Source organism: Sceloporus occidentalis, unplaced genomic scaffold (assembly GCF_023333645.1).
Source record: "Sceloporus occidentalis isolate IW3139 unplaced genomic scaffold, rSceOcc1.0.p SCAF_1, whole genome shotgun sequence".
NCBI lineage: Eukaryota > Metazoa > Chordata > Lepidosauria > Squamata > Phrynosomatidae > Sceloporus > Sceloporus occidentalis.
In genome coordinates this window covers 51654037-51666718 of record NW_028316981.1, presented here as the reverse complement: position 1 = coordinate 51666718, position 12682 = coordinate 51654037, and the positions used below count along the sequence as shown (strand labels likewise).

General features: G+C 41.1%; 1 protein-coding gene across 1 annotated transcript in view; it reads right to left on the bottom strand.

The window, feature by feature from the left end:
- Positions 1 to 12682, bottom strand: part of LOC149321401 (urocanate hydratase-like) — an 85711-nt gene that overhangs the window by 58675 nt on the left and 14354 nt on the right. The window contains exons 2-4 of the mRNA XM_089521078.1: positions 9700 to 9830; positions 6800 to 6893; positions 4383 to 4442 (exon numbers count right to left, since the gene is read on the bottom strand). Of these exons, the coding sequence (XP_089377204.1) occupies positions 4383 to 4442; positions 6800 to 6893; positions 9700 to 9830 (285 nt within the window). The remainder of the gene's footprint in view (positions 1 to 4382; positions 4443 to 6799; positions 6894 to 9699; positions 9831 to 12682) is intronic.

Sequence of the window (12682 nt, the reverse complement as noted above, 5' to 3'; positions counted from 1 at the left end):
TCACAGGATTCCTGTGAGGATGAAATGGGAGAAAAGTGATAACTGAGCACCATGACAAAAGGCTGAGGTGAAAAACTGGAAGTGTCCCACTGTGTTTAGTGAGGCTTAATCCCACATGATGTTTATGTTTAGAACTAAAGACATGACCATTTGAACTGCATTTATAAGTGGCAAAATTCTCCCTGGTATTTAGTAGAATAATGTTCATCATTATTTAGCATGATGAACATAAATGTCATAAAATAGCTTTGTTTATTTTAGACAGAACAAGTATCGGGGCTTCTTAATAACAAAAAGAGACAGGTGGGGGGGGGGGGAGTACCAGCCTGCCTTGTTTGATTCAAAGATGGCCCCAGGCCTTGGTAAAAGATGATAGTGGAATTTCATCCCAAGACATGCTCTTCAGTAACCCTCTTAGGAAAAAAAAAAGGAAGGGACAACATAGATAACAAACACCAAAAATAACATTATAAGGCATATTATTGCTACAGCTAAAACAAAATAGCTACAGCTATAACTAATTTTTAAACGTCTCTTTTACATGGCACCAAGTACTGAGAACAAACTGTCCTTATCACAACTAAATAAAATAATTCATCCGATTTGTGTTCTTAAGTAACCAGTGACAAAGAAGTATTGTTTATTCTGCTGGGAAACCTTTGTTCAATATCATACCCATATCTGAGCTGAACAAGGCTGCTGGAGCAATGGAACAGATAGCAAGTTTCCAAATGTCGTGATGCCTGTATTTCACAGCAAAGCCCAATACACACACCCTAAAGAATGATAGGCACACTAGGTACAGAAGCATGTTTGGCATACATCTTTATATCTTTTGGAAGCACAGAGGTTATTTATAGAAAGATACAAAGCTGAGAGGGCTCCACTCTGCCTGGGAACTTGAGAATCCTACTTTCAGATGGGCCAAGGAATTGTTGTGTTTAGGAGCCAAGTGTATTTTGCACTTGCTCAGGGTCACACATTCATTTTTATTATTCTAGTTTGTTTGAAAGCATCCAAATCTCAAGTCTCATTTGGTCCCCTTTGTTGGTATTTTGCCTCCATTCTGATAATGCATAGGTGGCTCTGCTATAGGCTGGGAAGAGGTACTGCAGCTCCTCCCTTTTTCATGTAAAGGATGCAGAAGACTCTGGCCTGCCATTTGAAGCTGATCTGCTTCTAAGAAAAGGGACAAGATCTGCTGAATATCTATTCAAACAATTTGGGGCTGAATTTTGCATGTTCATATCTCTACAGTATACATGAAAGGATGTTCATATATGCCAGCTATGTTCCAAAAATGCAGCTATAATTACAATTCAGATGGGGAACCTAGGGTGGGGGACTGTGCACTGGAGGAAAGAAACACAGTTATGTGAGATGATGGGGCACAATCAAGATCACTCCTCATTGTGAATTTGCATCTCTATCAGAGATTTAAAATGTTACATCTTCTGGATGTAGCCAGGCAGCAGGGCTAGTGGCTACAGTATTATAGGAGTGGTAGTCCAACTTTTCCAGTTCTGATCTGTATGCAAAAAACTCTTTCAAACAAATGTCAAACAGACATCCATCAAGGAAGCATAGCAATGATTAAGGATATAAATCCTTGACTATTTCACCCTCACATGCAATGATGAAAAAACTCTGGTAGATCTGTGCCTGTCACAGGAGAAAGTGAGCATTCCTCCACAGTATTCTGCCATATTCCAACATCCCAAAATATTGTGAAAAAAATATTCTGCATAGAAAAACAAATGGTTTTTTTACAAAACCCTTTTTCTAAACAGAAAAAACTATGTTCTTTGTGCAGTAAATAGGTTTTACAAAAGAAATAACATTTTTCTACACAGAATCATTTTTCTAGAACATTTCAGAATATTCAAACAGAATCATAGAATCAGATATGGAAGATATTATAGGGACCATTTGATCCAGCCTGCTGCCATCCAAGAATATGCAAATAAAGCCTGTCCAACCTCTGTTTGTTTAAAGATCTCCAAAGATGGTTCATGCACAGCAGCAGAAAACAAGCTCGCTCCATCTTCTACATGCCATCTCTTCAGATATTTAAAGACAGATATCTTTGTTACCTTTCAGTCTACTCTTCTCCAGGCTAAACATACAGTGGATCCTTGTTATACGCTGGGGTTTGGTTCCAAGATCCCCCGTGTATAACAAAATCCGTGTATGCTCAAGTCCCATTAAGTATAATGACATAGCAAAATGGTGTCCCTAATAAAAAATGGAACATCAAGGTAAATTTATACTTTTTTGGAACATTTTCAAACCGTGTATGCTTAAATCTGTGTATAAAAAATCCGTGTATAAGAAGGGCCGACTGTACCAACTCCCTCAACTATTCCTCATTGGACTTGGTTTCGAGAATTTTGATAATCTTTGTTGCCCTTCTCCAGATACCTTCCAACTTGCCAATATCTATCTTGAACTGTGGTGCCCACAGTTGGACACAGTATTTCAGATGAGGCCTGACCAAAGCAGGATAGTGTGTGTGTGTGTGTGCGCGCACACACACACGTGTTGTGTGTCTTCAAGTTGTTTCTGACATATGGCAACCCTAAGATGACCCTATCATGGAGTTTTCTTGGCAGGATTTGTTCAGCAGAAGTTTGCCACAGAGTGGCACTACATTTTTCCCTCAGTAAGGATACTATACTGCATTGATGCACATCAGAACTGCATTGGTTTTTTGGCTACTGCTGTTGCTAACTCATGCTTATTTTGTGGTCTACTAAGATCCCCAAATCCTTTTCACATGCACTGCTTTCAATCCAGTTATCACCCATCCTATATTTGTGCATTTCATTTTTCCTGTCTAGATGGAGTACCTGACCTGTACCCCTCTTAAAATTCATTTTGTGAATCTTTGCCCAGCTCTTCAATCTGTCAAAGTCATTTTGAATTCTGATTCTGTCTTCTGGACTTCCCCCCCCCCCCCCCAATTTGATGTCATCTGCAAATTTGATAAGCGGCTTTCTGTTTCATCATCTAAGTCATTTATAAAGATGTTACAAACGACTGGGCCCAGAACAGAAGCCTCAAGTACCACACTAGTCACTTCTCTACAGAATGAAGAGCAACCATTGGTAAGTATTCTCTGGGTTTGGTCTGTCAACCAATTACAATTTCACCTAATTATAATGCTGTCTACTGGTGGTGGTGGGAGGGGGGCACACTTATTTATTTCACATGTCAAAAAGCCTTGATGAAATAAAAATATACTACATCCACAGCTCTCCCCTGATCTACCAAGCTTTGTAACTCTACCAGAGAGAGAGAGAGAGAGAGAGAGATGGCCAGAATTCACTAAAGAGTTAGTGCATAATCACTATATAGCTACGTAGTGTTTCCTAGTCTGACCTCCCCAATCTCCCCTTACCAGACAGCATCCGCTACAGTCAACAGGGGTCTGTTCTCCAGTCAACTGAGAAGCAGTTGACTGATGTTTCCACCCTTCCTGTGAGTGCTCTCCAAAAGCCGAGTCCCTGCCACAGTTCCCCCTGACATCAGAGACTGTGCGCAGTCACACACTCCTGATCAACAGGAGAACAGACCCCATTAATCACAGTGGCAGCTGCCTAGTAACTGGGGAATACATTGGTATTGTTAATATGAACCAGTCACAAACATGTAACTCTGGGCTACACGTTCATAATTGCCTTAGGAAATTCTGGCCAAGATTACTTTTGCATGACAGGAAGAAAACTGTGGAGGATTCTTGCAGGTCTATTACTTTTATCAATCAGTTTCCTAACGGTCAGGACCCCTGTTTTTCAATCTGGGAATGAATAACAAATATTCTTTCCATCCCTAACATCAATATCTGGTGACCAAAATTGACAGGACCACCCTGAAGGGCAGACCCCCCCACCCACCCTTGACATAGTTATTGAATTCATGAAGTGGTTTTTGTGTGCCCCGTTCATCTAAAATTGCCCTGGTGGTGACTGCTCCTGAGGATATTATGCACATAACACAAATGCTGCACAAGTGATACTGTTTCTTCTCATTCACTCACAAAGCCTGCTGAGATTGAGTCTTCTGGCTTTCTTCTAATCCCATATCATTGCTTTGGAAACTCTCCTGTCTTGCTGTGCAAGGGTTCCTGCAGATCTTTGAATTATAGGAAAGACTGAGGTCCCTTCAGTATTCATCATATTGTGCTCCATCTTGTAGCTTTCTCAGAGCAGTAGCTCAGGGTGCCAGCAGGTAAACAGACTGGGCTTTTTCCCATCCACTCACATGCTCTTTTATTTTGATTATAAATCAAGAGAATGGGAGGAACATGTGTAAAATATGAGTGTGGACACAATTTTTTACAATATTCATGGCAAAAAAAAATATGTATATCAACAGCATACCTGGGCCCAGTTGCTGAAAACTTGTCCATTTCCTCCATAGGTTACGAGTTCCTGAGGAAACTGCAAAGGCATATTTTAAAAATGTATTTTGAAAAGTGCTGCTCTATAAGATTTCAAAATAATTTCTTCATGGGCCTTTATCAGATGACGGGTTTTGCAGCTCAAATCCGAAGTCATTCCTGGTCCAACCATGTGAATGTATGTTAAAACATGATGTATTATCACATGTGATTGCTTTCTATGGGGTGCAGTTCTGAGGCAGCTCTACAGTCAATCCAAAGTGACTCCTGATTTTTGTGAATCCGGTAACAAGTGAACTCACAAAAATTGTTTCCAAGCTCACTTCGATTTCAATTCGAATTGGTCTGGTGTGGAAGATCACCCCAATCTCGCCCCCCCCCTTGGCCCCCTGTGTCCTGATCATCCTTCTCCTCCTCCTTTACAGGTTATGGGGAGACTGAAGCCAACGGAACCAATGGAGGGCACAAGGAGACTGGCGCAAAAATGCCCGGGAAAGGGAGGGAGAGCAAGGCCACCAAAGGCGCCCAAATGGAGACAAAGGGGGAGCTGGCGCCAAACGCTTGGGAGAAGGAGAGAGAGAGAGGCAAACAAAGGAGCTAAATGGAGGCAAGGGTAGGTAGCTGGCACCTAAATCCTGGGAGAGAGGGAGAGGCAACGAGCGGACCAGATAGCCAGGGAACCAAAACAAGAAGAACAAGGGAAAGGGGCCCTCCACCCTTAGGGAGCCCAACCCCCCAAAAGAAGTGGGGAAAGCAGAGAAGAAACCCAAGCCCTCCCACCAGGAAAACCAAAATATGGGCTGGTCTGGGATCTGATCTGCCCCCAGTGGCCTCCTGCATCCTTCTGCTTCCTCCTCCACCTCTTGTTTCACCCCTGCATCCTGGTGCTAAGGAGGGGGCAAGTGGAGGTAGCAGGGAATGATGACAGCATCCAGAGCCCCATTGAGCATGTGCAAGGGTGCCAATTCGAATAGTTGAATCTGTATGGTGTGGTAATTTATTTTGCCCCTGCCTCAGGAATGACCAGAATTTCGCTTTTCACGTGAGATAATTAATCACATGAATTGCCTGGATTGAATTGACTCTGCTTCTCTTTCACTTCGGAATGGCTTCAGATTAGAGTCCCAATTTTCACGTGTGATAAGGGCCATGGTGATCAGCATATTCCATATTTCTGCTTGATAAGAGATAAGTGACTATTTCATCCACACATATTTCATATTATAATACAGAGATATGGTACATTTACCTAAACACGACCTAAAAATTATCTTTTAGAATAATGAAATGTGCCCTTTTTAGTTAAACACACACACACATATGACAAAATTAAGTTAAATTAAGTTAAATTATCTCATTGAAATCAGAGGAACTATATGAATTTAATATGGTTAAATCTGATTGCTAGTCCCAATTAGAATAGACACACTGAACTGCTGGTGAATTGTAGATCAACACTAATGTGAATCTCACTGATACAATGATCTACTCTAGTTGGCATTAGCAGTTGAGTTTAGCCCTAGGAATTTTAACACTGCTGTAAAACAGCTTGTAAAATAGAAAATGTTTCAGAAATCCTTACAGAAACTTTATAACATTTTTTGCAGTGGGTGCAGTGAGAATGTGGCCCTCCAAAGTCCACTGGGGGTCCAATGTGGCCCCCAACAGTTGCCCTGATTTAATTGGTGTCTTATGCCTCCAACAGACATTCCCAAAGGGCCACCATTGCGCCAATCTGGGGGTGGGGTGTGCACATGATGCATGCTCTAAGGCCAAGTGGAGGCTGCACCGGTGCCACCAAATGCAGCCCAAAACTGGCCATGAAAGGTGTGATTTCTTTTTGTTCCTTTTCACAGTCCATTAAGGACCATGATGGTGGGCAACCTCAGGACCATGGCATCTGGTCTCGGGGTGATTGGGGCTCTGGCCACTCCTTTAGCCCTGTCTGCTTCTCCCCTTAGTCTCTTTAGTTGGGTCACTCACTACTCACAAGCAAAATATTCCATAGGCCTAGGCATGGAGAGAATGCCTGGCTTGGGAAAGTTTACATCTGAGTCTGGAAACTTACTGTAAAATTTCATCCCAGGTATCAGAGGCAAGAACAAGATGTCACCTCTTTACCATTCCAGGCACAGAAGCCAATAGAACTGGCAACTAAATCCTTTTTCAGCTCTGTAACATTGCACCTGAAGGCAATGGGCTAGCTTAAAGGGTGTAGGACTTGTCATGTAGAACACAGCTCTCTCTTCCACTGCTTTACTACTGTCTTCTAGCATGTGTTCCATGAGGCAACAGCTCTAAACCTGAGGCTAATGCTAGTTTTAAAAAAAACCCGATGGATTGTCATCAGCCTTACCATTTCTTTCCAGGACTCAGGTTTGATTGACTGTTCCTTACCTGTGCCACTGCAGGGTCTAGATTATTCATAATCATGTGCATTATTGCCGCAGCTTGAATTGTTTTGCAAGGATATTGCTGGATGGGGTAAGCTCTGAAATTTTTAAAAAATAACACATATTCCCATACTTTTTTCATTTGCAGATTTCACTTTATTTTTAATTAATTAAGCTCAAATAAATTCAGAGCAAAATCAGATAAAAATTGCCACTTTATTTTTGTCACCTTATTTTGTCACCTCATTTTTCCTGTTACAATTGGTCTAATGTAGGAGTGTGAAACATATGCCCTGTGTGATGTTGTTGAACTGCAAGCCATTGGTGAGGCATTGCAATTCAGCAACATCTGGAGGTCCATATGTTCTCTACTCCTGAACTAATATAATTAATGAATTGTATTTTGGTTCTAATTTACAGCGTAAATTAGAAAGAGATTCTTGTTGTTTGAGGGTACCACTGATGACAGTTTATAAAACATATGCAAAATGACAATAAAATCCTGAAATAAAATTACAGTTTCTATTTAAATTTATAGTAATCATCTTCTAAGACAGCACTAATGTTTGGATCAGTTCCAGTTTCTGAGCCATTGGCTACCAGTCCTGGCAAGTCTCCCAGAAAAAAACACAAACATTGTATCCAATGGGCACAAAATTAGTGCCAATCCCCTGGCACAATGGGGAAAAATAATTGTCAGTCCCCTGTATCAGATAGTATGAGAAGTACTGTTCTAGAAAACAATTCATTCAGTATAATACTCAACACACTATTGACAATATTTTAAGGGTCCCATCAAAACACGTTCACACCACATAAATTAATCTGATATAAAATGTCAGAAAGCTGTCTGAAAAGTCTATCAGTAGTTATGCTTATTAGTTTCAATATATCACACTTCTTGATAAAAACGGCTGCCTTTCCATATGGGTTTGAATGGTTAGATTCTATTTGCATATGGGGAATCATTCAGGAAGAAAAACTGGGCCAGCTAAGTAAAATAATCAGTTATCCATTGAGCGATTTCAAATCCTGTGTTTGAACTACTTGTAGCTCTAACTGTTTTAGCAGCAGGACTTGCTCTCATGTACACATAGCCATTGATGAAACATATCAGGAGGAAGAGAAAAATTTGTAGTATTGTCAGGTTAGGAAGTCATTTTAATTTTGTTTTTGAAATACTAGTGCCTAGTTTTATGCTCACAAATGGAACCAGCCAGATAATGCTAAGATTATGAATTATAGATATAAATCAAAATTGTTAATCTCAACAAGTATAGACTCCCTAAATCAAATGGAAATTATATGAGTAATAAGATTTACCAAATCCCTGTTGATTTAATGTGACTGTTCTAATTGGCATACCCTCCAACTGTCCCAATTTGAAAGGGACAATCTTAATCCTGTGGCATCCCACTTTTTCAGCTGCTGCCCCCCTCACTTTTCCCATTGTCCTCAGATTACATCAGTTGCTGCAAACTAAGTTCAAAGTGCAAAAGTATTTTGCACTCCATTTTAACTCAGAAGGGTGAAGGAGAGGAGGGGGTAGATTCTTGCCAGTAGGCTGAGACGAAAGCAAACTGCTGCAGCCTTCCCTAGCTTGGTCTATGCCTGAGTTATCTGCATATACCACCCAGGCCTACACTTCAAAAAAGCAAGTGCCTGCTGTGCTGTATTCTGTGCAACACTTCACAGCTGCTCCCATTATGCTAGCCACAGCTACGCAGTGGTGAAGTGACCAATGGGAATCGTGGAAACCCTTACGCTTTGAGAGTATTGGCCACATTCCTCAGCTAGAGTATCTTGGGCATGTTACACTCTTAGCTTCAGAGGAGGGCAATGGCAACCCCCTCTGAACAAATCTTGCCCAAGAAGATCCTTTGATAAGGTCACCACATGTTAGAAATTACTTGAAGGCACACAAGGAGAAGATTAAAATTACTCTCGGACTGGCAGAATTGGTTGATAAACTCACCAGTAAATTGCTTACATGTGAGATTGTCTAATTTTGTGTCCCTCTCCCTAGCTTGCTGCCAGCTTAATTCAGTCATAGCCACCCAATGTGGCCAGGAAGGTGCCATATCTCCCTCAATTCTTAGGACAGGGTAGACCCCCCCCCCCCCAATCTGCACTGAGACCATGGGCTGTGCAGGCCACCTACTTTGTCAGACTTCAGCAGTATTATAATGGAGCCAGAGCTCACAGGGTCAGCACTTATTGATTGGTCAGGTTGGTTATGAGAGCCAGTGTGATGTAGTGGTTTGAGTTATGGACTATGCCTCTAAAGACCAGGATTCAAGTCCCAGCTTGGCCATGAAACCCACTGGGTGACCTTAATTACATGCTCTCAGCCTCAGGGGAAGGCAATGGAAAACCCTCTCTGAACAAATCTTGCAAAGAAAACCCCATGAGAGGTTTGGCTTAGGGTTGCCATAAGTCAGAAAGAACTTGAAGGCACACAAGAACAAGAACAACAGGGTTAATGTTGTCACCTACCATTCTCTTGGTGTTCTTTATAAGCTAATCTGTTAACATCATAGCAGCTGGATGGGAGAGGGGAATGGCTAATCCTAGCAACTATATATTCTTGTGAGCTGAACCTGTGGTAATGCAAAATAGTTTGAAGTGGCTTGGTCCTTAATGTGGAATTAAAAACTCTTGGTTTTAGTAAAACAGCTACCCACACCCCACATAGATCAAGACAGCTGCTTGTTTTTTCAGCCACTTACACCTTGTGTGGTTATGGAGACTGTTCATGATCAGCATGAACACTTCAAAATTTATAACTCTGCCACTGGACTTTAATTTCATCCCCAAACAAAGAATAATGCATTTCAGTCTGAGCCTCAGCATGCAATGGGCAGTTCACTGTACTATATTGCAAAGCATACCTTAAACTCTTACCTCATCACAATTTGGGGACAGAACCTATACATGTAGATATGTCCATAGAGGCTCAATTCTTTGGCAAATTCAAATGCCAGGACTTCATGCAAGTCAGATGGGAAGTAACGCAGGGCATTCTTCAAAGCCAGCTGCCAAAACAGAAAAGGAAGGGAAAAAAGATTAAAAGAAAGTAAATCTAAAGGTGACTAAGTGGGTGGTTATCACAGCTAATTAAACACTTGCATCTTATCAGACTCAATGGGAAATATGCCCAGATCCTAAAAATGTATTCAAGTGCATTGACCGTAATATATACAAGGTTCCAGCCAGAAAATGAGGTAGTGCAGTATTTTGGATGAGATCTTTTCAACTTTTCATAAACACACTGCACCCATTCTCCAAGATAGACAGAACTTCAGGCAGAAACAACTTAGTTAACCAACGCTCTTGGGATGTCATTGTGGCATTATTACACCTAACTCCAAATGATGCAGAATGTTCCATTGCCAATTTGACAGTAGAACTTTGTCAAGTCAGGTTTGTAGCCTCATGTCATGCTGAAAAGGGCACAAAAGGTTCAATGCATACAAAATAAACTAATGGACCAAGAAGATCACCCAGGGCTGTGCCAAACAAAACACAAACTTCTGTGCTTGAAATTGAAATGTGCCAGACAGAGTTATTAAACAGCCAGAACTGTGCAGGCCTGCCCTTTTGGATGGTTGCCTGAAACAGAGGCTGCAAAGCTAGAGGAGGGGGGGGGGGGAGGATTCAAATCGGCTTTTTTTGCTACTAATGTGACCGTGTGAGATGCTGTAGTAACTGGAACTGACAGCAGTCTCAGATGCCACTGTTGAGTTGAAACCTGTCTATAGCCCCCAACATTTCACAGATGAAAAGCAGGCCAAGTGTGCTGAAGAAACAATAGAGTGTATTCACGATGGCAAAAGTTACTAATGAGGAAGGAAAAACAAGCTAGGAGAGCCTGCAGCAGTTTGCTTTTGCCAGAACTTACTGGATTCCTCCCCTCCTCTCCTCTCCCCCCTGCATCATATCGAAACTCAGTTTGCAGCAAACAAAGTAATCAGAGGATAGTGGGGGGGGGGGGGTGGAGGAGTGAGAGGAGAAGAGAAAAATTAAAACATTGTAAAAGCAACTGAAAAAGTGGGATGACAGAAGATTAACTGGGACTATCTCTGCCAAATTTGGAGAGTTGGAGGGTATGTCTGTCTGTCCCAAACCCCCTCTCAGCCAGTGCTTGGATTGGCTATCTCCCTTGGTAGCAAGGCTAAGCATGAAACACATGATGCCAGCCTCTGTCCATTTCTGTTTAGGCCAGCTTTCTTCAACGCATCACACAGATTTTGCACCTCACCTCACACCATCTCTGATCAACACAGCTGAATGATCTGGAAGGCGCAATGTTGAGAAAGGCTGTTCTAGACCTATAAGAAGAAGCAATTTGAAAGATCAGCTAGCCAGACACACCTTGGAAACTTACAAACAGAACATATCCCTCTCTGGATTATCCCTATCATCCAATATTGAGAAAGGGAAGGAACTATAGCTCCCAGCTAGCATGGCTAGTCTAAATAGTAGCCCCAAAAGAAACTTTTCCAAGTTCTGATTATATATTAATGGCATGAGCCCTGCTTGAAAACATGAGAGAGGGAGAGAGAGAGAGAGAATATACAAACTGTATATTATTCTCAGGTTGTGATATCATGATACCCATTACTAAAATGTTCCCAAGAAAGTTTTCTACAAATAATAATTGACATGACAGGCAGTCTGTGGCTTAACTTACTATCTTGAAATCGATACTCAGCATGTACATTATTTCATACTTTCTGATCACTTAGATCTTATATTATGCTAGTTCATATTTGCTTTTTTGGCTGGGAAGCTATGAGCATATGCCACAGCTACACACCTAAGGAAGAATGAATACCACCAGTTTCGGCCACTTTATGGCCAGTCTTTGCTGGTGTACATGGCTTATCATAGGAGGTAACCATGTACCAGCCCTACATTTGAGAGGCACTACCCACAAATGTTCTGGAAGGGATTTGCTCAGCCACATTTTTGTTTTTGACTTTGTATCAGATAGAGCACTTCTAAGACTTTCTCTGAACTAAATATTGGCCTGAATCATATTGTTAGTACCAGCTAGAGTATACTGATTAAATTAGTGGAATTTCCCTGCATTTTTACTTACCTTTCAATAGTTGATTCAGTTACTCTAGTTGGGCCAAGGTGTAACTACAGAATGGGGGCATTGACCCTTCAAATGAGAATTATTGCCCCCCAATGAATTTTTTTCAAATCCCAGGTTTCTAGCATTCTAGAATATGACAAAATATTGCTATTCTAAAGTATAACAACAGAAAATGTGTATAGTCCCTGTGTTCACATTCCTGTGGTTACTCTGCCTGCTGTTTCTGTTTTTGGATTTACTTTGTGAGGTGGGAGGGGTAGGATGCCTAATCTTTATTTCTAAATGTTGAAGTGACATTCTGAGTTACAGTAATGCTAAAAATTGGAGGGAGCAAAGGAAAATTTCATTGAGGGCAATTACAGCGGACCCTTGTTATACACTAGAGTTTGGTTCCAAGATCCCCCGTGTATAACAAAATCTGTGGATGCTCAAGTCCCATTAAATACAAAGGCATAGCAAAATGGTGTCCCTTATAAAAAATGGAAAATCAAGGTTTGATATTTGAAATTTATACTTTTTTGGAATATTTCCAAACCGTGGATGCTTGAATCTGGGTATAAAAAATCAGTGTATAAGAAGGGCCGACTGTATTCTTATTTGGAAGCAAAGCCCTCATTTTGTCATTTCACACACACACACACACACACACTACACCCCAGCTGGAACTAACCAATATGAATCCGAATATGTGGGTTTAAAAAATGAATATGCTGATATTTTTATAAAGGAAAATCTGATGTTTAAGATCTATAATGAATGTACAAAAAAGAACCTTAAGTCAAT